Below are 25241 nucleotides of genomic sequence, written 5' to 3'. Positions count from 1 at the left end.
TTTAGCAAATGTACGATTTCTTTGATGTAAGAAATAAGATATACGTATTGTCGCACATGCAGCATCGAGCGATTTTATCAATTTTGTTAGCCTGTGGTTACATTGGACGCGAATCCGGGCGAATTGACGTTTTGACAAATGAAACGTACGATCGTGTGCCGAGCGACAGATATTTATTTTCCGATAGCTATCCGATAACTATCTGTACACAAACTAAAACTTTCGAACATATAATTCAGCAATATAATTCAGATATAATTCAGATACTAACTTATTAAAATCGCGAATCATAGAGTCGTCTGGAGAATGTCTGATGCGTCCTGCAGATTCTTAGTAAATATTATGCATATGCCGTAGGAAAAGGCAAGAACCATTGATGACTTACACAAAGTGTTCTATTTGGAAAATCTCACAAAAGTAGACTTATACAGACTTAGTGTACAAGTTGAGATGGACATAAGTTGATAAAAGTGGTTGGTCGTTCCGCAATACATATTTGATTGCTTTGACATACTGAGCTGATCAGACCGTCAGTTTGCACGAATTCGCGTCCACTGCAACTACAACATTGTCGTCCGCTTAAGCAGATTCCTGAGACATCGCCCTTTATTAATAATTTTCATTATTATTATTATTACTCTGTGATAAATATAATCACCACCAGAAGGAAGGAAACTCTCGATTTATAGGTATTGTATAATTCTGCAAATGACAGAGATTTAGCCTATTGAAATGATAATTTCTAATGATTTCAAATACTACTACAAAGAAGACAAAAAAGCAGCAAGAGTTAAAAATACATTAAAAGGTCAAACGGTGACGTCATCGTATAGATAGAAACTTATCAAGGTAGGAAACACATCAAAGATAACGTGATTTGTCTGTTTGTACGATAACCGTATACACGTAGTTCTATCAGATATCAAGTGTGCCACGATAAACATTCGACAGGTAAAAGTAGATATTTCGCGAACTTCTGCTCATTACTCACCCATCGGTCTAACGACGATAATTCAACAACGTTTCATATATCTATATATATATATATACACAACTTTTTCTAACTTTTTTCCCAATAATATATTCCGGTGATTGCGAATAGCAACCAGCTTGATCGGTTCAATGGAGAAGACCACGGACTCTATTTGCGATGTACGCAAACGTACCACAGAATCCAAATCTGAATTACAATCAACCGAAAATAAGCAAAACGATGACTTTTTAGTTAACTATCAAAATCAATCTTACAATATACAAAAGTTTCTTCGGTATCACCCCGGTGGAACGAAGATATTGAGATACTTTAAAAATCGAAGCTTAGAGAAAGCGTTCGAAGAATTTCCCCACTCGCAAGCGGCATTCCACCTGTTGCAGGACTTCACGTTGAATGAAGAAAAATATCAAAAATACGAAGTAAGTACAACAGGAAAATTTATTGTAATATGCATTTGTATGTATTATCTTCGAATTTTGTACTAGGCATTTCACGCTTTAAAAAATAACGTTCGGCAAATATAAATGGAACAATTCATCGAGAGTTACGAACTGACAACGTTTTCATTTAAACGTTTATAGAATCTGATCGATTGGGACAAAGCTATACTCGGACAAGTAGGTTCACTGGGTCATCATTATATGGAATGGGTCAATTTACCAGTGTATAGGAATATTAAACTTTTCAAGTCAAATATCTTAGAAAGTTTAACAATTACTCCTTGGTATCTGATACCGATAGTATGGATTCCGATGTTTCTTTACTTCTTTTATAACGGATTGGCACGCATCGCTGCCACCAATACCGGTATTTTTACCATTTTTAATTCGTTTTTTTCCTTTTTGTTTTTCTATCAGTCACAGCAATTTCTATTGCACACATTACTTAATTGAGAATTATTGGTAACTTTATTAATCCCTTTATATCAATGTATAAAATATCTCGCCATGTAATGTTGTTCCAATATTGTTCATATGATGTTTTGAATGAAATATTTCACGTTCCCGTTTTTTAATGTTTACGATTGAAAGTCGCGCATCGGACATTTCAACTATTTCATACAACATTTCCTTCATTTAACATTCCTAATCCCTTTCACGTTCACAAACGCAGTGTCTTACGAATTGATTTTTATGCCAATCGTTGGACGACACGTACCGCATGTTTTCCAACGACAGGACACGCGAGATATCTCGTCTGAAGTTTCATGCATATGAACAAATATTTTTATATGAACGAATTACATGGCGAGATATTTCGTCCTCCAATGCGAAAGGGTTAATTTATTTTGTTCTATTTGTTGAAACTTTCAGAAAGCACCGTGTTTGAACCTTTAACTTCGTTTATATTCGGTATATTCATATGGACTATGTTAGAATACGTACTTCATCGTGAAATTTTTCACTATAAACCACCCGATAACTCGAAATTATTTATTACTTTGCACTTTTTACTACACGGTGTTCATCACAAGGTAAAAAGTAATTTTCAGTCCTTAAATTTATTTGGTTACAAGGAAAATGAAAAAATGACGATAAAATCGATGTATGAAAATAATTTTAAATCACATAATGATTTTATTTTTTGTTCAATAGGCGCCATTTGATCAAAGAAGATTAGTATTTCCTATTCTACCAGCTTTATTGTTAGCAAAACTGTTACTAATGATTTATAATGTGGTGTTTCCACAAACGATTATTTATTTTGTATTCTCTGGTACAATGACAGGTACTGGTATTAAAATATTTATATTTATCGATTTTATCATAAATATCAATGATGTCTATCAAATGTAAAAAAAAAAATTTGTCTCATAGGCTATATATTTTATGACTTAGTACATTATTATCTACATCATGGCGCGCCGAAGTTTGGAACATATATGTACTTAATGAAAAGGAATCATAACTATCATCATTTTTTACATCATGATCTAGGTAAAATTTACTTGCTTTCTAAAAACTAGATGAATCCTAAATAAAAACTTTGTTCTTCAGGTTTTGGTATCACCAGTAAACTATGGGATTATATATTCAGAACGAATATTTGTTTGCGGCAATTGTTGAAGCCCATTGAATGGTAAATCGATTCGTCCGTAATGGTAAATTATATACGAACTATGTACATATAACAAGCAAACAGTACAAAAAGAAGTCAATTATAATATACTATCGTTCGTTCGATGATATATATATATATTTTAAGTACAAACAAGAAACAAAATGCACAAGATACATGTACAATAACGTACATAGAACTGAACCAAATCTTTCAAAGAAGAAAGTATCATTATTCATTGCTATAAGAACCTCAGCAAATTGATGTTTTAAGTACATGATCCTTTGAATATACGCTTATTTTATATAAAAATATTTTGAGCATACTAAACAAGTAAATTAGTATCAATGATCACCATTGTCATCGGTAACATAAACAAATGTGATTAATTGTAGATTAAGATTATAAATAAATGTGATTAAAGTCCATCAACTTTTATGTTTTTTCTACCCATACTTAACTGTGGGAATGTGCTCTTATTTGTAGGAGGATTTAATCTAGACGATAAATTAACGAATGCTTCGAACAAACTTGCTCTATCCATAACATTTACCTCATAATGTTTCAGTTTCTCTCTAGTACACCAATTTGCAGCTTTGCTTGCTATATTCTCCAAACTATGAGATTCTTCCTCAGCTTTAGTTCGATTTCCAATAACGATCATGATTATTTCTTTTTTGTCTTTATTCCTATCAATGTCCTTTTTCAATGGGAACAACACATCCAAAGATTCAGATTTTGCGGTATCGTAAACTAAAACGTATCCATCAGCAAAACCAAGGTAATGTCGAGGTAGTTGCTGATTATTTGCATTATTCTGAGGAGATTCCAGTCCCGCAGTGTCATAAAATCGCACTTTTTCTTTCGTACCGCGATCAGTTTCTATATTTGCGACATAAATATCTTCGATCGTAGGGTGAATTTCCTTTTAAATTATAAAATATAATTTGACATAAATAAATATAGTACGTTAATTGTCGTAGTTAAAATACAAATTGAAAATTGAGAATCAGTATATAACGTAGAAATATATTGTACCGCAATTGATTTTTATGCAAACATAACCTATATTCTTACTGTCTTGACGTTGACATTTCCATATATGAGTTGTTCCAACAATGCAGTCTTTCCTACTCCTTTCATTCCACAAACAACTACTTTTGTTGTTTTCCCCATATCCAATCCTTCGTTTAAATTGCGCTATATCTATCTCCGATATTAAAACTTATGCCATTATTAAAAAAATAACTTAAGTCACTGAAGTTAACATTAACTCTAGTAACAGAATGAAGACAGGTGTTTTCCTAGGGGAAACGTATACTATCTGTTCTCATCAAAGATATGTCCCATTTCAGAAAATATAAATTTATTTACAAATTGAATAAATACTAGTGACTGGCGGGTATTTTAGTTTATTTAATTTTAAATTCTTGACATTTCACAAACATTACAACAATAAATGTTTTCTATAGTAATATAGTTTCTTAAAATAAATTTTTGTCGTATTATAAATTTATAAAACTTCCTCCGTTTAATATTTCAGTTGCATAAAATATTTAACGGTAAATATCGAAAACTCAATTACAATGGAATGTTTAAAATAATGCTATTGAAGCAACTATAACTCATAGAATTTTATTTTTATCATTATAGTAAATAAGAGTTTACTATATACATGTAAATTTATTGTCAAAATATTTTCTTTTTGTGGAATCATTCAATTTTTACCACTGTAAACATACTTAAATGTATTATACGCATGCCTTGTTATTCACCTATTTTTTTTTTTCTTTTTTTTTTTTTTTTTTTTTTTGCAAATACAGTATGTTTCTTCATGTAACATATCATTTCCTCCATTGAGAGTAATTTTGATCTCTACATGCATTGTCAACTTTTTAGTCTTTGAATTTTGTTGCTTGTCTTATTTAGTGTTTGAGATTCCAATAATAATGAATTTCACATGCAAAGACCTGCATACACTAAGATATCATGCATTTCAATTTTCATTAAAAGTCGATTATAAGCAGACATCTTTCCAAGAAGTCTGACATTTTATTAGAAATAGACGAACCAAAGTGCATCTTCATCTCAGATCTGATCAATACCACGTTACTTGTTTCACGTGGAATTTATTCTGGCCTATGACTTAGATGTCTCTTTCACCTGTTCCATGGGTTTTGTATCTTCAGCCAAAAGAGCATTTAAGTCCACATCTTGAAAACTTACAGAATGCTGGCTAGAACCTAAAATTATAAGCATAACACATATTAAAAACTATAAAAAGATGTTACGATTACATGATCATAATGTAAATCTGTATACCTGCATGTGCAAGGAAAAGGTCTTTCAAAAACCCTAATTCTTTTGTAAGCATCTTAATTTTTTCCTCAAGTAATTCATTCTCTGTTTTTAACTGATTTACACGTTCCAATGTTTGTTGTGTACGTAATTTACTTTTAACTCTAGAACGCTTTACAGCCTAAAAAAATATTAGAATATTAAATAAATATATAAATGTTTTCAATATAGTTTCTACAAAATAATTAATTGCTTTCGTTTACTTGATTATTTCTGTCTCTGCGCCGTCGATAATCTTCATCATCTTCTTCTTCAGAAATTTGTCTTTTCTTCTTATTTCCAGATGTATTATTTTCTTTATTTTTGGGTGCCATCTACAATTCATTTTAAAAGATATATTCAATTTAAAAACTTTCATGAATGCTACTTTTAAGTGTTTTAAATATATTGTTAAATTTATAAATAAGATATCGCGTTGTTACTTGTTCAATTACTTTTTGTTAAATATTTATGTAGTAAGCTCAAATAATATATGTATATAAAATGTATTTATGTACAATCATAAATCGATAACAGACAATACGTCACATCATGTAAGTTATGGTCAGTGTTTTTAGAATATATAGTCTATTTTAAACGATTAGAGTACGTAAATACTTACTCTAAGGCAAACTCATATGACGAAAGATGTCGCGTTACGTACATGTGAAATTTTACTTACTTTTTATATTCCATACAAATACTCTAAATTCTTGATTTTGTATCACCATAAAAGCTTCACAATTGAGACTTTTGTTGCTAATAATTTATCATGCGTGTCACGGTAAAACACAGTTTCGATACGTCATGTTGATGATGCAATGCTACTTAAAAGAAGCTTACAGGCACGTAACGGAACACAGACTGCCCTCTATCGGTACATTTCTATGATAAATATAATAGTTTCGAAAAAATGTAACCTCCTTCATCGATTATCTTTTATTATTAAAAATTTTGCATATGTTGTGGCTGCATTTTACTTTACTTTTATAACAATCAATATATACATAGGTTTTCATCTTCCTTATTATTATTATATTTTTTCTTACTATTATTATTATTTTTGTTTTCTTATTATTATTATTTTTCTTATTATTATTATTATTCATTCACTCTCAGAACCACTTTCACCACTGCCACTAGCAGATTCGCTATCACTGCCACTAGCTGATCGAGATCGAGATGGAGATCTTGACTTCGATCTAGATTTTGAACTTGATGGTGAACCAGACCGAGATTTAGCTGGAGATCCAGATCGAGATTTAGTTGGAGATCCAGAACGAGATTTAGCCGGAGATTCGGATCGTGACCTTGAAGGTGACTTTGACTGGGATCTTGATTTAGAAGAGTTTCTGGATTGAGGAGTACCAGATCTTGACCTTGACTTACTGTGCGACCTAAGAGACTGGGATTCAGAAGGTGAACATGAAGCAGATCTAGACTTTGATGGTGATGCCGAATGAGATTTTGATCTAGAACGAGATTTCGAACGAGAGCGGGATTTTTTACTAGATGCTCGGGATGATGCTTTTGATGATGCTCGGGAGGATGCTCTTGACGATGCTCTAGATTCGGCTTCATTTTCAGAACCTTCTAAAATAAAATTAGATCATAAAATTATTTAAAAAAATATGCATAATACATAGCTAGTAGAATTTTATGTAATATTAATGACCTCTATCTTCTGCTTTCTCAGCTTCTTGTTGAGGTTCTTCCTCTTCCTCTTCTTCCTCCTCTTCTTCATCTTCATCTTCTTCTCCTGGTGGTTCCAACTGTTTCTCCCTATATCTTTGCATTTTGAATTCATTAGCATTAAGTGGTCGGTGTCTTACTATTAATCTTGTGTTATTTGGTTGTTGTCCAACTTTTTGACGACGTTTACTAAGTCGTACTCTTGTTTCCAATTCATTATAATACACCTACATAACACAGATAATGATAAAATACATACATCTCACATAATTAATGTAAAACGTACATTTTAATATAATTTTAATGTAAAACATACCCCATCTTGTCTTATGACAAGGAAATAATTTTCCTCGTATCCTTTTGAAGCTTTACTCTTGACATTCCAATTATATTCTCTAGCCATCTTATACTCATACTCATCATCATCTGCATAGTCAATACCAGCTGCAAAATCTCTTCTACGTTTTTCTAATGTCTCTTCTAAAGGTAAGAAGTATGCCACAAATTGTTCACCGCTTTCATCCATTACGCCCCTAAAATAATAACTCTGTTATAATATTTTGTAAAATGTTATAAATCAAGTATTGGCTATAGTTTACTGTGCTAACGAACTAAAAAAAAATAGTATGAATTTACCGAATCATAGCTTGTGACATTTCTTCAATTTGAGCTGGCACAGAACGTCCAGTTGGTGCTGGATCTGAATCAAATATAACTTGTGCGCAAGGATATTTCCATAGCTGAAAAAGATCCATTGAAAAATAATAAAAAAAATTAAAATACATACTTACATCCTATAAAAGTATTTAAAATACCTTGAAATCTGGAAATACTGGCAAAATTTCTACAGGCACTACATTTGGCTTACTATAGTGTCTTTCAATGGACTTTTTATTATCTTCAAATGTTTTTTCTATTGCTTTTATTTGACTTTCACGGTCCATATATAATGTTTCTTCCTATAAATGCAAATATAACACAATTTTATGCATATGACGAAAATTTTAGTACAAATAAAGCATATAAATATCAAGACTCACTTTGAAATTTTTCTTAATGCTATAACCAACTTTAGCTTCAACTTTATCCACAGTTTGTGGTTGAAATCTAGTTTGTTCTGTAGAAATATATTCAGTACGTCTAAGCCAAGACACACTTCTGGCATGATGTCTAGATCTTTTAGAATCTTGTGGAGTAAGAACATCTTCTTCCAAAAGTTTTTCGTCAGCGGGATCTAATTGAGCATTCAAATCTCCAGCATATGTATCTTTATTTATAAGATCAATCTCTACACCTAAATCATGTTCTGTCAATACTTCATATTTATAATTACGTTCCAGTGAAGTTGGATTATATTGAATAAACCTACGAATATTAATTAATTATACATTATTTAAACTACTATTGATATTTAAGTATCTGATCTTACCGAGTGGATGCAAAAGGATATGTAATAAATTTAGGATCAAATGGTATATCAGGCAATGTATTGCAATATTTAACTCTACATATTAACTCAGATCTGAAATAAAAATAACAAAAGAGTATAAAATATCATTGTTATAAAAACCACAGGTTATAATCAAATCTCTTACCTTTTCTCTGCTGGTCTAGTCGTACGTTTATCTCGTTCAGCTGTATTACCATTAGTTTGAATTGTAGGAGCCATATTACATTAGCAAATGACATTTAACAGATTTTAGACATTACAAAACCCCTAATTCCGAAACGCAAACTACACTTTGTATACTAAAAACAGTTTATCCGACGCCACGTAGTTATACCTCATACTAGATAGGAAATGAGAGTACTCATGCCTGTATTTCTAGTTTCACAGTACAAGTGCCGCACCATGCGGCTAAGTGCCGAGGTTTAATTGAGATCAGTATATACAAACACCTATAAAATTAGGGTTGTTTGACTAGAACTTAGTATACACAAGAACCTATGTATTTAACACATTGTTGACCGGCAATTTTACTGAGAATTTATCTCATGTCACCGGCTATTATTTCGTAATTGGATGTAGAAGTAAAACAATATAAATAAACTTTAATAAATTTTATTTATTATTCAACTTTTACTATTTCTTTTTCGTATGATAAACAGTGTAACAATCACCTACGTATAATGGTACACAACAGCTTTTGCAAATATATCTAGTTCCGCTGCGTTTTCCTTTTGAAGAGCATACTCTACACGCTTTAGTCGGACTTGTTTTTCTGCCAGTGACTATTTTTTCTATAACGTGGTCTCTTAGTTACCGAAAAGTCTGAAGGGTGCATCATTATAAGGAGCTGTTTTAGAAATTAGAGAAGTGTCAGGCGCAATGCTGCATTCTTCGGAACCCACAATTATCCATTCTCTAGCTACTTCCAGTAGAAATTTTTTGTGTCTTGTTTTATTATCTGGCAGATAGGTACAATATATTTTATATGCATTGAACAAGGTGCAGTTTACCAGAAAAAATGCTAACTTTTCGGACCATTTAAACATTTTTCGTAAAATACTGCTATTCGCCAAATACTGATCTGCACAATCTATCCCTTTCATGTGCTTATTGTATTGTAATATGCACACAGGTTTAATGATATTTTGGTGGCCTAATATCAGATTCACTATTTTCTGATATCATTTTTCAGTATCATTTTTCAAGTCACCACAATGTGATTCACAATCACTCGGACAATCAGAATAATTCATTGAAAGATTCTTCATTGGTACGTTCCGTCATCGTTGAAATTTTTTTTACAACAAAGGACGCAACTTGACGGGTCTTATAAGTGAGAGACACAACTTGAGGTATGCTGACCAACAATTGCAGTGTATGATCTCCAACAGCGCACTAAGAAAATGACGTTGATACGAAAACAAAGCGCATCTCGAGTTTACTCGTGGCCGGTCGACAACATTTGGCCATGAAAACACGAGTTAACTCGTGACCGGTCAACAATGCGTTAAGCTTAAAGTTAGGTATCTGCACTGTTGGACTGCATACTAACATAGATAAGAACGTATTTAATTTCATGCTAGAAAAACCTATTTAATCGCACAGTTCTACGGAAAAGTTCATATCTACTATTCTATCTGAGATAAACAAGTATAAGAATGACAAAGTCGCGTAATGATGAAACTAATTGTAAGTTAGCTAAAAAAGAGAAATGTACCAGCTACTATATTTTTGAACGATGACACATATAAAGCAAGGTTGGAAATAGTACAAAGGCATGAGCGACCGGAGGGCGGTCGCCTGTTCCTGCGAGCAGTTAGTGCTCCGGAAAGAGGCGTCCGAGGTAGAAAGCTCTCACCCTGAGCAGATCTGCGGGTCATAGAGAGGTGGAGGACACGGGTGCCGTGGCCAATAGGTCCTAGACGCTGGGGATAAAGGTCAGCGTCGCGGGGCTGCCACCTGTCTGGTTGGGAACTCCTTTCCCAAAGTCGCCTCCTTAAGCGCTCGGGATGGCCATCGTAGAGATCTTAACCGGTAGAAATTGGGCACTACACTGCGTTCTCTGGGGGAAAAAACCTATTTATAAAGATTTCTTCCACGCAAAAAAAAAAAAAGGCTAAAAGTATCAAACTTTAAGAACGCAAAACTTTTGAACCAATGGTTTTCTACATTAGAAATTTATATATGTCGTCTCTATTTATCTCTATTCATATGAGTACTATCAAAAAGACATTTATAACATTTTAAAACAATAAATGACCTCATATGCAAAGTCGCTCAATTCGTCTCAACAAACACCATCGTACTAAGGAAAAAGAATATGTGATTTTATACTACGATGAAAAAATATTCATGCCAATACAATTGAAGTACCAAGTGGATTAATGTTAAATCTAAATAGTGTATAGAGAAATATTAAAATTATTGCATCATTCCAGTAATCCATAATCGTTTGAAAGGAAAATTTTCTCTTTTCTTCGCCAAAAAAATATAGTAAACTATTAATTTCTATTCCTTAGGCAACTTACAATTATTTTCATTATTGCGCGATTTTATCATTCTCATGCTTGTCCAAAAAAATGATCTTGGATAACCGTACAATTAAATAGGTTCCTGTAGCGTGGAACTCAAAAAGTTCTTGTGTATGCCAAGCTACAACCAAACAGGGCAGATCTCTAATTTTATAAGTTCTTGTATATACTAGCATCAGTTAAACTCAGCACTTGACCGCATAGTGCAGCGCTAGTTCGGGAACAACCAAAAGCGTGGGCACTCTCATTTTCTCTCTGCTCATAATCATAATACATATTCAAATTCGGAAAGCGATCCTTTTTTAATTTCAGAAATATTTAAAAAGTAGACTATTTAAATATTTATATATATACATAATATCTAACAACTATATTTATTATGTAACATAATTATGTATATTATCGTTATACATGTATTATATATATGTATATTTCATTTATTATAATAGATTATTAGTTTCATTTACCAAATTTTTTAATTGCCATTTTGATTTTGGTGATTCTATAAAACATAATAAAATGCATATTTTATGTCGAAATTATAAAAGGTACCATACATAGTATAAATTTCAGGATTTTGCTAATTTTAGTACGCAGGCGTTTATTCAACCAAAGTATTGATTTAAATGCGCAATATCATATAACGATAGCCCCATTTAGAAATGCGAACACTGCTGTTTGTAACTTGACATAGTGCTATTACGAAGAACGTATTGTTCTAGAATCTGTCGCGCTGAGAGAAAAGGTGTATAACAAAAAGGAGATTAGAAAACATGGTTGGACCGAATATTTCTTTGTGACTAACCGTTCCGGAAGGTGGAACATCCTCTGTACAGGGCACATCTTTTAGGACACCTTCCGAACACGAACGTGTAAATCCGGAACTCGCAACGTTTTGCAAAGTAAGCTTTGATTAAAGTTTTTGTCATATAAAGCATATCGTACATACAACAAGAGAAGAATTGGAACTTTGTGGAATATAAAAAAATAATTTTATACATATTAAAGGCTTAAAAAAAAATTAAAATTTTGAATTATATTTTTAAATTGTAATTTTTAAAATTCCAAATTTAAATTTAAATGTTTTGATTGGAATTATAAATTTTTTCATTTTATATTATAAATTGAAAATTTTTAAATTTCAAATTCTAATTAATAATAAAAATTAATGTTAATTTTAGGTATATCCTGTGAGCCCTGTAACAGGGCCAGGTGCTGCGAGATCCGTATGGGAATTAAGTCCAGATCCCGACATGGTCGGGCATCTACCAAATACTCCAATTTCTAGCACTGCTCATCACAGTCATGAACCATCTAAAGGCTCTGAATTAAGCTCTAGAAATGGTCCTGATGATAATATTTATGCCGATGAAACTGCACCAGGTCAAACTCCATCTGATGAAACAAAACAAATATTTGAGCTTCTTAGAGCTGGGTATCTGCAGTGCACACTATTAGTTTTATAAATATAATGTTATTTGTGCGAATAAATACAAGGATGATCAAAATAATTAAAAAGTTCTTTTAGTGAGATTGGAGCAGTCGATGAATTGGTAGAAAAAAATGGTTTAAGCGTATTAAGTGCAAGAGACGAATGGGGATATACTCCTGCCCACTGGGCTGCTCTGGATGGAAATATTGAAGTAAACTTTTGTTAATTAATTTTATTCGAAAAGAATAAATTTCTTTTTCTTTAACTACTATATTTATTGTCATATTACAGGTAATGAGATATTTAATAGAACGAAATGGACCAGTTGATCTTTCTTGTCTTGGAACTCAAGGACCAAGACCGATACATTGGGCTTGTCGAAAAGGCCATAGTGCAATAGTTCAGCTATTGTTAAAGGTATTAAAATGAAATAAACAGTTTCATAGCTTATTATTTATTTATCTACATTTAAATTGTTTTCATTTGATTTCAGGCTGGAGTTGCTGTTAATGCAGCGGATTTTAAAGGCTTAACACCACTCATGACTGCTTGTATGTTTGGAAAATTTGCAACAGCAGCATTTTTGTTAGGATCTGGTGCACTAGGACATTTAACAGATATAAATGGAGATACTGCACTTCATTGGGCTGCATATAAAGGTCATGCAGAATTAATAAGATTACTTATGTATAGTGGAGTAGATTTGCAAAAACCAGATTACTTTGGATCCACTCCACTACACTTAGCATGTCTTTCTAGAAATGTCAGTTGTGTAAAAATATTATGTGAAAAAAGCAAGATTGAGCTAGAACCTCGTGATAAAAATGGTAAAACACCATTACAATTGGCAAAAAGTCACAGACATTCAGAAATTGTAAGAATACTACAAGCTGAACAGAAACGGCGAGCTAGATGGATTCCACCAATTAATGAACTTTGGTTTGTAATTTTCTTTTGTAAAGTGTTTTGCAGAAAATGTTATCAATAGAGATATTTATTCTTGCTTCTTCTTTAAGGGCATTATTATTTGGTGGAGCTGGAAACAGTAAAGGTCCTATATTATTATTTATGATATCCGTTCTTTTATGGGGATATCCAATGTATTTATTAAAATGTATTCCATTAACATGGAATCTTTTACGTGGCAGTCACTATTGTTTTATTTATTGGAACATTGTTATGTGGATCTCATGGATTGTAGCAAACAGAAGAGATCCTGGTTATGTACCCCAGAATAGCGAAACCTACTATAGAGCAATTAAACAAGTATTCTATAATTCTATGATATATTATAAAATATTATATAGCCATTTTACATAAAACGATTTTTACTTTCAGATTCCATATTTTGATAAATGGAAAAAAAGAAATGTTGTATTGTCACGTTTGTGTCATAGCTGTAGATGTTTTAGGCCTTTAAGAGCTAAGCATTGCAGAATCTGCAACAGATGTGTTACATATTTTGATCATCACTGCCCATTTATATATAACTGTGTAGGTTTGAGAAACAGGTAATGTCTAATACAATTTATATTTAATCATAGAAAATTATAATTCAATATTTTCTATAATTAACCAATTAATTATTATTACAGAATGTGGTTCTTTCTTTTTGTTATGTGTGTAGCAATAAATTGTTCATTCACTATTTATTTTGCTTGCTATTGTATGGCAATTGAAGGAATCCAATTATTATATGTATTGGGTGTACTAGAAGCATTAGTATTTTGTGGGCTTGGATGGATTTTGACATGTACTTCAGTAAATATCAAAATTTATTCTGTTTTAACATTGAATGTCATACATAGTATCTATATTTGTAACGATTTCTTTTCTTTATACAGGTCTTACATGCATGTATGAATTTAACAACAAATGAAATGTTTAATTATAAACGGTACTCGTATTTACGAGACAAAAAAGGAAGATATTTGAATCCCTTTAGTAGAGGTCCTGTTCTTAACTTTATAGAATTCTTTTTGTGTCCTCCAAATCATCAAACAAATGACCCACAAAACTACCAGATACTTTCAGAAGATATCATGTAAATAATGATAAATTGCAATTACTATATTTCGGTAATGCTGCACCTCTAAGAAATTGAAAATGTTATTAATTAAGCAATTAACGTTATGTCAACTGTCACATATGTACCTGCACATAATCTCGGTGATTATTGCTTTTAATATTATAGCTTTTTACTCATGATATTGAATAAGAAATGATTCAATAAATAATTTATTAATTTATATTTATGAATTTTTTATACCTTAAAACATTACATTTTCTCTCTAAACAAAGTTTCGTCATGATTGGAATAATGTAACTAAAAATTTATTAGAGGAATCATACATAATATTATATTTTTATCCTCTTATGATAATTAGATAAAAAAGATGGGATATATTATTATGTAAATATAAATTTGATATATACAAATAATTTTGAAAATGTTATATGTATATAATTTGTACATGTAAAATGTATCTTTGGTAAAATATACTGCATTTTTGTACCTAATTAAAGTATCAGTTTTGGTTTACATAATTAAAAATTTATGTATATAATTAGAAGTATTGTGTTGAAACAGCATTAATAAAAAAATGCTAAAAATTAGTTGTATGTATAAAAATTATAGTCTAGAATACCTTATTATAGCTTGTTATAGCTTATAATTAGTTTTCTCTTTGATATATAAATATTTAAGCATTACCTTGTCAATATATCTTATGTTAAATTATTATAACAATTACTGAACATATATAAGACGAAATTCTTATTTTAATTCATAACAAAAATCATAATTTGATGGAGGATCGGGAATAGCAGGCGGATCTTGGGGAATATCAATTCCTTCCGTATCTAAAAGTCTTAGTTTAATGTCCATGGATAATAATGTCTCCAAATCATTTTCCGCCTCTTTACTGGTCATTCTACTACCTATAAATAAAACATGCTCTTTTTGTATCTGAAGAAATGTCAGTTAAAGGCGAGAATAACATTACAACATACCAAGTAAAGCGTTAATGCCATCTGTCCAATAATCAAAAACTTGTTCATCAGGAGCAACGAAATCTAGGCTTGAGACTTCTACAGAATCTAAAATTAAAGAAAAAGCCAACTGATGCGTAGTTTTCCGTCGCTGCAAATCCTTCATATGGGGACAATCTCTACCAGTCAGTAAAGCACGAATTTCAACAACAGCTAATTTTGTAGGAAGTTCATCTATTGTTGGTACTGATTTTTCATCACAGTCACCATAATGGAATACTTTGTGATTTGGTGAAAGTCGAACGTACCAGAACTTATCCTTGATTCTCTATATATATTATAATGTTCATTAAAGCAACAAAAATATCATTTCATTTAATATTTTATGAAATATATGACAACCAATACCTGTCCTCTAGCGCTATATTTCATAAATCTGGTGCCTTCTACTAAGAATCCTAAGCGTTGTTGTTGAATAAGTTCTAAGATTTCAGGTGTAATTTGTTCTCTGAGCTCAACTATGGGTCTCGCATGACTTTCCCACTCTTCCCTGCTAGTCCTTTCTTGTTGCCATAAATTAGTAATTGTTGAATATGTTAATTGTTGTAATTTATTTTTGAATTTATCCAATGCTGTAGGTTTACACTGAAGTGCTCTAGTAATTTGTTCTCTGACAACAGAAAATACTTTTACAAAATCTTCAGTGGTGGCTCTCATTTCTTTCCAAGTCTTATTTAAAAGGACTATGCATACACAATAGAACTCTTCAAATGGATGATCATGTGTAAAAAACATAGGATGATATGATTGTCCCTGTTCACTAGGTGCTTCTCCAATACGTAAAACCTAATCAAATCCAATGGAGAATTTAATTTATTTTAAAGGCTTATGTTAAGTTTTATGTAAGTACTTACTTCACAAAGTAATTTGACAAGCTCCACGCTTGTTCTACCAAAAGGACATTCATGTTCATCTGCCCTGCAAGAGTTTTCTAAAACAACTTTAGTATAAGCTTCAGTATGATTACGTGCAAAATAAACCATACAGTCTAAAGCAAGCATGCCGGGTGGAGTTTCAGTAAAATCAAGAGCAGGATTAATATCATATTTGAAACCCAATTTTTTATAATCCTTGGCAAAAAGACCTTGTTTTCTAGCAGTAATATCTCCACCTACAGCTCCTTCAGTATCAAAAGCAATTCTTCGAAGTTCTTTAATCTTATCATGTGCATCTTGATCTTGTGGATCCATTTTTGTCATCATACGCTGTTCCCATAAACTTAACATAAGTGTTTGAAGTACATATAATTGGTGTGCCATTTCTGCACCAACCTATAATTAAATTTGATTGTATCATAAATTTATATGCATATACAGGGTATATGTAAAAAGGTCTTAATAAACGTGGATCCAAAAACTACTAGTTTTTGAGTTACAAGATGTTAAGTGTATAATACAAATCAATTGCTTTATCAAATGAGTTGATACAACAAATTGAAAACTACTGTCAAGAAATAAGAGAAATGCTAGGAATCATTTAACATATATATGTTCCTATGAGAAGATGTGACAAAGTGAATGTTGAAATGATTGGGAGACATATGAAACATATGCTGCAAATGTCTTATTGACAAAAACACCTTGTAATTTCAGAAACTAATGATTTTTGAACTGTTGTTTATTAAGATTTTTTTTACTTGTTTTGATGATTACTATATGCTCCTAAAGTATTTCCCTAACTTTTTGTACATCCTGTATAATATGAGAAAAAGGAAGATTTTATACCTGACCAGTAGATTGTATGATATTCGTCAAAAATACATTTCTAACTTGTTTAGATTGAAGAGTTGCAGCAACAGCTCTACGTTTGGATAAATCAGCCTTAAGAAATAAGGCATTTATTAGAGCTATTGCATTTTGTTGTATTTGTGGACGAGCACTTTGTAAATGCATCACTAGATTAGGAAATGTAACTTCTTTCTCAACTTGTCCATATTTTCCTGATGAATTCAATACTATATTTTCAAGAATGCTAAGTGAAGCTTCAATAATACTAGTATCTTGAATTACAGCTTGATTGTTCACATAGCTTGCTACTTTATTAATAAAAGGTGTCTCTAGTATATCCCATGAAACAATTCCATGATCCATTAGCTCCACAAATGATTGAAGTGAATATGCAAGTGCAGTTCCCTTATACTTTTCGCCTTCCACCTATGTATGTTATAAATTATAATAAATTATAAAATAATATAACTAAACGAAAGAAAAAAATTTGTAATACCTGTGATATGATTAAAGCTAATCCTTGCTTGTTAATAAATTCTAATGCAAATGTCATATCTGTGCTAAGAGTGCTCAATTTTTGCAAAGCAATAGTTTTTTCTTCGATAGTCCCATTATTGAGCTTGGTTAGAATATCACAAGCTGTTTTAGAGGGGGAAAATTCTAATCTCAAAATACTACCATTTTTTACTTCATTACGATTTTTTTCTGTGATATAATTTTGATTGTTACTCTCCGAAAATTGCAATGAATATGATTCAGGATCAGAAAGACCCCACCCATTACACAATTCCTAATAAAAATAAAATATATAATTCTCATTTTACATAAGCCTTTATCTTATATAGATTTAATTTTAGGCAAATTTTCTTAAAGAATATCAATAAAAACGTATACTAACAAAATTTCTATGTATGTTATATATAATAAATTATTAATTTTTAATTTATAAGTACCTGAATAATAGCAGTAAGTGGATGTTTTTGATTAAATTCAATAAGTTGTGGTACTTGTTCCGTCATTTGAACAGCGATTTTTACGATATTTGTATCTTTCTGGACCGGCATTTTTATTGTTTGTGTATACATGAAGGACCAACGAAATCAGGAACACATTTGACGTATTTCTTGTCATAATAACGTAACGGCCATCATGATAGTTTTATACTAAATCGTAAGGCGTCCGTCGGTCTCTCTCGTTCGCCCCACCATGAATCAAACATATGTATATTCTATTTCTTACTGATTGGTGTCAGATTTTCTGCGCAAGTCTGGATATAATTATGAAAAATTTATGACGAAGAAGAGAGAGGGGAGATATTGTAATTCTAACAATAGTGAGATATTGAATTGAGGGAATTTTAATAAAGTTTAGCATTAATGTAAAAATTTTCTAATCTTTATTTTTCTACATGCATTATTCGTATTGCATGATTTTACAAAATATTCTCTTTTTTATATTTGCTAAAATTCAAAAATTCATGTACAATATATTAAGATTAGTTACATAATAATTATGTTTAACATGCGAATATAGCTTATAAGGTACAATGAATTATTTGCATTGCTAATTGTATTTTACAAAGCATAATGCAAAAGTTATTTGCTTTGTGCAATTCCCTAAGTTATGTAATCTATGTAAATCTTTTATCACATGTATAACCTACATAATAATTATTAACAACTAATCAGTTTGTCATTGTTCTATTAATCGGCACGAAGATAAAAACGGCAAGACATTAGAAAATATTTTACACTGAAACTCAAAGTTTCCAGTCCCATGGAATACATAATACACCATCACTCATGACAGAGTAATAATGCGTCACCCAAAGCATAACGCCTTTCAATAAAGGAGCTAGAACGCTTTTATGCAATAATAGGCGTTCACAACATTGTATCATCAAATCAGGAGTTATACTGTCATCCTTATTTAAAACAGTCAATCCCAATTCCTGGACTGTTTTGTCATGTAGTTCGCGTTCTACATATTTTATGCTGCAAAAAGCAATATTTAGAATAATGAACTAATTTTTTATGCTAGATTACCACACGATCTTACTTATTGTAATGATGTAATCTTTTAGTGGCTTCTTCTAAATTATCAGTAATAAAGTTTACTAAAAGGAAACTTGGACATGAAGATGGAACTATAAACTGTCCAGTAGGAGAGAGCATTAAAGGACCTGCTTCACTGAAAATAAAATTTAATTTACTCACATTTCTTACGTATACCCTAAATTTATATTATATTATACTTACAAATAAATTAAGTCACTATTAAATATATATACTTATAAATGAACTGAAAGAAGATATATATTAGACGTTAAATAGGTAAAAGTAAGTAATACTAACGCTTCAATTACGATTTCATAAGTAGATAAATCGGCTGGCCACATTTTCGGATAATTTCGTCGTCCTCGATAATCCGAGAGGGTTGTTGTAAGTTGTCGAAGTTGGCGTTCATACTGGCTAACCATTACTTTTGGCATGAATTTCCTGCACATATAGAGTACCCTGAGCCTTACCGTCACTCAATTAATGTGTTGTATTACGCACCGTCGACCAACTTTAATGTCAAGAAGCACTTGTGAAACTGCCTTTTCGAAAGCTGGTAATCTAAATAATACCACATCATACTTCTGAATGTTCTTGATTAACTGTTAAAATAAATATTGATTTAGCAAAGTGAAATATATTATAAATGTTATATAAATTTAATAATTTATTCTTACATCAAGCCAATTGTGTCTAACTTCACCTGAATTTAACATAACATTTCCCTCTACACTTATGCCTGTATCATTGGCAAAGACAAGTGTCCTATTTTTGAGTACTTCCATTGGTTCAGGATGATGTTCAGCTAATGCCTTAAAAGCTAATAAACATCCCCTGTAATGAGCTATGTTCCATCCACAGTCCCATATAATATTTTTCAAACCTAATTCAGTACATAATATCTTTTCCAACTTTTGTACTTCTTCTCTCATTGGTCTACATGCTTCTAACTTCACATGTACTTCATTAATGTGTTTATCTAAATATGCCCTATAAAATCATAATTAGCTTCAAGTTTTTATTATTTTAGTTACACAAATGAGAGATTAAAATAGACTTACTTAAGAGCATCAGGTTCTGAATTAATTTTTCTTTTCATTAAAATAGATGCATAAATAGGATCATCTTCCAGTTCTGAGAAATCTATATCTTCCCCAGCTCCTTTTCTTTGCCAATATCTTGACTTGTACTTTGTACTATCTGGTGGCTTTTGTTCTTCAATTTGATCTACGAATGTTGTTGGCAAATCACATGTCTTTAAGATAGAAAGTATAGTTTGTCTTAAATCCTTTTCTTTCAATTGTATCTGTACCAAAGTAAATTTTCCAGCCTTGAGTTCCTTTTCATTTTTTGAGCGTAAATAAAATGGTAAAGTGGTAGGTCTTATTGGTCTTTGCTGTTGTAAACTTTCTATAATAGAACTTAATTGTTTTAAAGAATTTTCATTTACTGTCTGAAACATTTAAAAAAGCAAAAATATCATATATTTAATACATTACCATTTTTAGTAGAAATTAAAGATTTTAACATAGTGTAAAGAATTTATTTATACATAAGTATTTATACATGCATACACGTGTATGCAGTAATTATTGCACTTCCTTCGTTCTATAAATAATTCTAACTATAATCAAATGATGAACTGTGTTGTCGACGTATAAACGATTTTAAATTGCTTATCTTCAAAATTTACTTTTTATAAGTTGTTCAACTTATTATATTAAAATATACTCACTCTTTGCGTAGGATATTGTCCAAAAAGATCGGGGTGAACGGTAAAATAAAAAGGTCGCAGTGCGGTGGATATTTCACCCGTACTTAAAGCTCTTACTGCATCTTTCCTGCAAAAACTATAAGATGATTGTTAAATCGATTAAAATACTAAAAAAAACGATACCATTTAATTATATTTTGGCGAATTTAATTAAGTAAACTTGTTTACCATCTTCCTAATGCACAATACATTTTTGCAGTTTCTTATACTGTCATCACACGTCCATATCATGTAAACGTTTACGAGCTGAAATACGATAAATATCGCATTTACTATCCATCAAATTTACTAAACGTTCTACATTTGATAGATACAAATAATGACGCACATTAACCGTGGAATATAATTTTTCAGATGTATAATCTACATAAAACCTACTGACCTACACTTCTTTACACTTTACATAACTGTCTTTACATCGCATCAGTATGCAAACTCGAGCAACATTGGACTTGAACCTCTTCTTTTTGTCTAACCAATGGTGGGATCTATATATGTATGTACAGATATGTATATATATACATATTGTATATACGTGCTGTACGCGATCAGTAAAAATAAAAATAAAACGTTATATTTGATTGGTTAAATTATCATATACAATGCGCAATATAAACACCAGTTTTAATCAGTAAAATAAGTACTACCAGCTTAGAATGTCCTAGTTTACTTATATTTTGTTCCCATATGATGTATCGCATAGTTTTAACCAAAGAGTATCTCTACTCTACATTAACACAGATACCTTATGCCTTATGTCATATTTGTATTATGTACCAGCTGTTTTATGTCTATACACACAAATAAGTAATGGTGAAAGGAGAACATTGGGATTAATATAATACTATAATGCCACAGTATTTGGTTTTTATATCTGTGCTTAATCACAGGTGGTCAAGGAAATAACTTATATATATGTATATTATATATACTTACGGTATTAAATCTTTTGAGACTGTAAAACAATAATGTACTGAGGACATTGTCAATCGTTTCATAGACGTGGTTTACTAAACATGGTCATTGAAAGCTTTTACATCTGTTAAATTCGATAACGTTTAAAGAAATTTACTTTGATTATTTATCAACATGTAAATAATTAGTGCTTTAAATGTATATAAATTATCAAGGGAAAATTTGTTGAAACATTGTTGTTGCTTTCTATATATTTATATTGTAAGTACAAAATATAAATATAATTATGTCTAATTAATGTTATATTCATTGTAACTTTATGATAAAATTTATTTATTTATGTTATCATGTTATATGTATAGTATATTACAATGTTTATAATTTTGTAAATATTGTAACAATGTAACAATTTTTTAAATATTTTTAGTTTCACTATGTCATATTCTATAAATAGAAGACCTTTGCTAGGAGGTGTATCAGACAGTGAATTTGAAGATGATTTAGAAACTGAAGCTGATGATCCAAATATTTCTGTTCCGGATGAAAAACCATTCCTAAATCAATATGAACCGAGTGATAAGTAAAAACTGTTTAAAATAATTTAAATTATTATTATGAATACATATTTTATTACTGTATGAATATGTACATACATGTATTTAAAAAATTTACATAATGTTGGAAATTATATTTTGCAGATATAATCTTGCATATATCGTTTTTTATGTACTTGGTATAAATACATTAATTCCTTGGAGCTTTTTCATCACAGCTGATGATTATTGGTTGTATAAATTTCGAGAGATACAGAAAAATTCTACAAAAGGTATTAATTACACTCATATGGAAAATTTAGAAAAAAAAACTGATCTCCAAGCTAGTTTTACATCATATATAAGCGTAGCAAGTGCACTACCAAATACATTTTTTTTAATTGTAAATGCATTTATTAGTGAAAGGTAAGTAAAATAAAACTGTAATTATATAATAAAAAAGAATTAGTGCAATATATAAATTAAAAGAAATTTTTAACTATATAAATAACAACTAAACTATATAAACTATGTAACAAAATATTAAAATAACAGAATTCCCTTAAGAGTAAGAATGGTGGGCTCTCAATGCACAATATTATTATTTTTTATTCTAACAACAATGTTTGTTAAAATAAATACGGACAAATGTAAGTTTAATAAAAAGATAATATTCGGAATAAAATTATATATTTTACATTTAAAGTAATATACTAACTTTGGTTTTAGGGCAGGGAACATTTTTAATAATTACCTTGATCACAGTGGCATGTGTCAATGGTATATATCATTAGAATTTGAAGTATTATTGAATATTACAACATTTAAATCAGATAAAATAGTGATATTATATTGCGTTTTTGTAGCTGCAAGTGCAATTTTTGGAGGGAGTTTAATGGGTATTGCTGGACGCTTTTCTCCAAAATATATAACAGCTATGTCAAGTGGGCAAGCTCTTGGAGGAATTATTACTGCTATAGCAGAAATATGTTCTCTTTGGATTGGTGCTAGTCCTGTACTTTCAGGGCTAGTTTATTTTATAATTGGAGATGTTATATTGTTCTTATCTTTGATTGCATATATAATTCTAGAAAAAGCAGTAAGTAATTTAGCATTCTATAATGATATTTATCATACAGGTGTTTTATAAGTGGCTTATGATAATAACAGACATATAACAAAATAATCTATTACGAACTGAAGAGAAGACTTAAATTATAATGTCATATGGATATCATTTATTTTTTACCATAGGTATTTTTCAGACATCATATGGTAGAAAAATTGTCTGAAAATGTAGAAGCAGATTATTCAATAACCGGAGAAGTAACTTTTTCGCAAGGCACTACAATATCTTATATGCGTATTATTAAAAGAATTTGGCATTATGGTATTAATGTATTTCTAGTATTTTTGATATCCTTTTCTGTATATCCAGCACTTACTGTGTTAGTGGACAGTCAGTATAAAGGCAAAGGTTATGTATGGAATGGTAAGTCTTGCAATTGAATTTTATATAATTATAAAATTTTTATAGCTTTTTTATATGTTTTATAGATATTTATTTTGTACCTGTGGTGACCTACCTCATTTTTAGTTGTGGTGATTATACTGGAAGAATATTATCAGGCATTTTTCAATGGGTATGTATAAACGCTATTTGAAAATATATACTTTTTTGTTACTATAATAATATTTAAATTAATATTTTAGCCAAAAAATAAACCATGGCAAGTCGTATTTTTAAGTCTGATGAGAGTCATCTTTGTACCAGCTTTTATATTTTGTAATGCTCAGCCCCGACATCATCTTTCTGTTTATATTCATAATGATCTTTATTATATTTTAATGACTGTTGCATTTGCCATCAGTAATGGCTATCTATGTAATTTATCATTTATTTTAACTCCTATGTAAGTTATTATATATACTAACTTAATAAATTTTTATTAGTTTGATACTAAGGATTTTTATACAGGGTTGTAGATTCTCAAGAGAAGGAAATTGCATGTATTATGATGGGAGCTTTCCTTGGTATAGGATTAATATCAGGTTCTGCACTCAGTTTGCTTATAGTTAAAGCACTTTAATTGTACAATTTGTGTCTGAACCAAAGGAATATATAAATACTGCCCTCTATATTAAAATAAAACAGGACCACAAGACATAAAATTGGATCAAATTAAATAATTTTATTTTATACTTTATGACAAAATTTATAAATGTAATGTTTGATATATCATAGTAAATTATTTTTGAAACTTTTTTAAAATATTTATATAGTAAAATTTGATCAGTTCACGAATATACAAAATGTTTTGTGTATAGAATGGAAATAATTGTGTGTGCCAAATTACATCTAATAGATCTCAAATGCTGATACATAAAGACTTAATTGATTGCATATATGGAAAGGTACAATTTTATTATACATTTAAATAATGTATTTTTAAGAAATCGAAGAATGCAATAAATTATGATATATCTTTCAACCTTTGTCAAAACTAGTTTGTCAAAACTAAAACTGTAACATAATATAATAATTTATATTTAGCTATAAGTATTAATAATAAAAGAATATAGTTCAATTCATTGTTAATGTGTTATTAAACCCTTTAAACTAGATAGAATATTTAATTTAACAGAAAAAATTCCGTTATAGGAGGCATTTCGTGCCCTGTGAATTATCA

At 30.4% G+C, this 25241-nt stretch overlaps 8 protein-coding genes across 18 annotated transcripts; 3 read left to right on the top strand and 5 right to left on the bottom strand.

Annotated features, from left to right (window-relative positions):
* The first annotated feature begins 57 nt into the window (after positions 1-57).
* On the top strand, positions 58-3630 carry LOC100646084 (fatty acid 2-hydroxylase). The gene is made up of 6 exons (XM_020867708.2): positions 58-1413; positions 1576-1801; positions 2308-2468; positions 2590-2722; positions 2812-2931; positions 2992-3630. Exons 1-6 carry the CDS (start codon positions 1123-1125, stop codon positions 3075-3077), a joined length of 1017 nt encoding a protein of 338 aa, XP_020723367.1. The 5' UTR covers positions 58-1122; the 3' UTR covers positions 3078-3630.
* Positions 3173-4383, bottom strand: LOC100646884 (NF-kappa-B inhibitor-interacting Ras-like protein). The gene is made up of 2 exons (XM_003402409.4): positions 4130-4383; positions 3173-3977 (listed from the first exon to the last, which is right to left on the bottom strand). The coding sequence occupies exons 1-2, from the start codon at positions 4226-4228 to the stop codon at positions 3471-3473; spliced, it is 606 nt and encodes a 201-aa protein (XP_003402457.1). The 5' UTR covers positions 4229-4383; the 3' UTR covers positions 3173-3470.
* A 288-nt stretch (positions 4384-4671) lies between these two features.
* On the bottom strand, positions 4672-6216 carry LOC100651426 (CCAAT/enhancer-binding protein gamma). Its single transcript, XM_003402361.4, has 4 exons — positions 6072-6216; positions 5614-5724; positions 5375-5531; positions 4672-5295 (listed from the first exon to the last, which is right to left on the bottom strand). Exons 2-4 carry the CDS (start codon positions 5722-5724, stop codon positions 5192-5194), a joined length of 372 nt encoding a protein of 123 aa, XP_003402409.1. The 5' UTR covers positions 6072-6216; the 3' UTR covers positions 4672-5191.
* Positions 6217-6313: 97 nt separating this feature from the next.
* Positions 6314-9068, bottom strand: LOC100650306 (RNA polymerase II-associated factor 1 homolog). Of its 2 annotated transcripts, none has more exons than XM_012318648.3 (8): positions 8677-9068; positions 8511-8603; positions 8122-8446; positions 7897-8040; positions 7718-7821; positions 7398-7614; positions 7065-7308; positions 6314-6979 (listed from the first exon to the last, which is right to left on the bottom strand). In XM_012318648.3, exons 1-8 carry the CDS (start codon positions 8748-8750, stop codon positions 6495-6497), a joined length of 1686 nt encoding a protein of 561 aa, XP_012174038.1. In that variant the 5' UTR covers positions 8751-9068; the 3' UTR covers positions 6314-6494. The 2 variants fall into 2 exon arrangements, with proteins under 2 accessions (XP_012174038.1, XP_003402400.1); XM_003402352.4 differs by having other exon boundaries at positions 6314-6982; positions 8677-9059.
* A 2205-nt stretch (positions 9069-11273) lies between these two features.
* On the top strand, positions 11274-14743 carry LOC100651822 (probable protein S-acyltransferase 23). 3 transcript variants are annotated; one of them, XM_020867704.2, is made up of 10 exons: positions 11274-11296; positions 11785-11964; positions 12244-12497; positions 12582-12705; positions 12786-12911; positions 12988-13433; positions 13511-13760; positions 13833-14005; positions 14090-14255; positions 14339-14743. In XM_020867704.2, exons 3-10 carry the CDS (start codon positions 12316-12318, stop codon positions 14540-14542), a joined length of 1671 nt encoding a protein of 556 aa, XP_020723363.1. In that variant the 5' UTR covers positions 11274-11296; positions 11785-11964; positions 12244-12315; the 3' UTR covers positions 14543-14743. The 3 variants fall into 3 exon arrangements, with proteins under 3 accessions (XP_020723363.1, XP_020723364.1, XP_003402497.1); XM_020867705.2 differs by lacking the exon at positions 11274-11296 and adding an exon at positions 11363-11387; XM_003402449.4 differs by lacking the exon at positions 11274-11296 and having other exon boundaries at positions 11675-11964; positions 12591-12705.
* On the bottom strand, positions 14252-18485 carry LOC100650506 (engulfment and cell motility protein 1). The gene is made up of 7 exons (XM_003402439.4): positions 18226-18485; positions 17769-18062; positions 17270-17698; positions 16400-16816; positions 15894-16331; positions 15507-15813; positions 14252-15434 (listed from the first exon to the last, which is right to left on the bottom strand). The coding sequence occupies exons 1-7, from the start codon at positions 18355-18357 to the stop codon at positions 15271-15273; spliced, it is 2181 nt and encodes a 726-aa protein (XP_003402487.1). The 5' UTR covers positions 18358-18485; the 3' UTR covers positions 14252-15270.
* Positions 18486-18645: 160 nt separating this feature from the next.
* Positions 18646-21621, bottom strand: LOC100649399 (T-cell activation inhibitor, mitochondrial). Of its 7 annotated transcripts, none has more exons than XM_012318634.2 (9): positions 21486-21621; positions 21272-21349; positions 21065-21179; positions 20391-20782; positions 20007-20319; positions 19831-19931; positions 19627-19788; positions 19331-19462; positions 18646-19266 (listed from the first exon to the last, which is right to left on the bottom strand). In XM_012318634.2, the coding sequence occupies exons 2-9, from the start codon at positions 21292-21294 to the stop codon at positions 19032-19034; spliced, it is 1473 nt and encodes a 490-aa protein (XP_012174024.1). In that variant the 5' UTR covers positions 21295-21349; positions 21486-21621; the 3' UTR covers positions 18646-19031. The 7 variants fall into 7 exon arrangements, with proteins under 7 accessions (XP_012174024.1, XP_012174028.1, XP_012174025.1 ...); XM_012318638.2 differs by having other exon boundaries at positions 21065-21170; XM_012318635.3 differs by having other exon boundaries at positions 21432-21573.
* Positions 21622-21657: 36 nt separating this feature from the next.
* On the top strand, positions 21658-25143 carry LOC100646277 (equilibrative nucleoside transporter 3). 2 transcript variants are annotated; one of them, XM_048405477.1, is made up of 10 exons: positions 21665-22279; positions 22446-22598; positions 22717-22977; positions 23107-23201; positions 23281-23331; positions 23418-23650; positions 23806-24043; positions 24109-24194; positions 24265-24464; positions 24530-25143. In XM_048405477.1, exons 2-10 carry the CDS (start codon positions 22453-22455, stop codon positions 24639-24641), a joined length of 1422 nt encoding a protein of 473 aa, XP_048261434.1. In that variant the 5' UTR covers positions 21665-22279; positions 22446-22452; the 3' UTR covers positions 24642-25143. The 2 variants fall into 2 exon arrangements, with proteins under 2 accessions (XP_048261435.1, XP_048261434.1); XM_048405478.1 differs by lacking the exon at positions 24265-24464 and having other exon boundaries at positions 21658-22279.
* The last annotated feature ends 98 nt before the right edge of the window (positions 25144-25241 follow it).

Source organism: Bombus terrestris, chromosome 4 (assembly GCF_910591885.1).
Source record: "Bombus terrestris chromosome 4, iyBomTerr1.2, whole genome shotgun sequence".
NCBI classification, from domain to species: Eukaryota; Metazoa; Arthropoda; class Insecta; order Hymenoptera; family Apidae; genus Bombus; species Bombus terrestris.
Note: the sequence above shows the minus strand (reverse complement) of the source record. Positions and strands in the feature narration are given on the sequence as shown.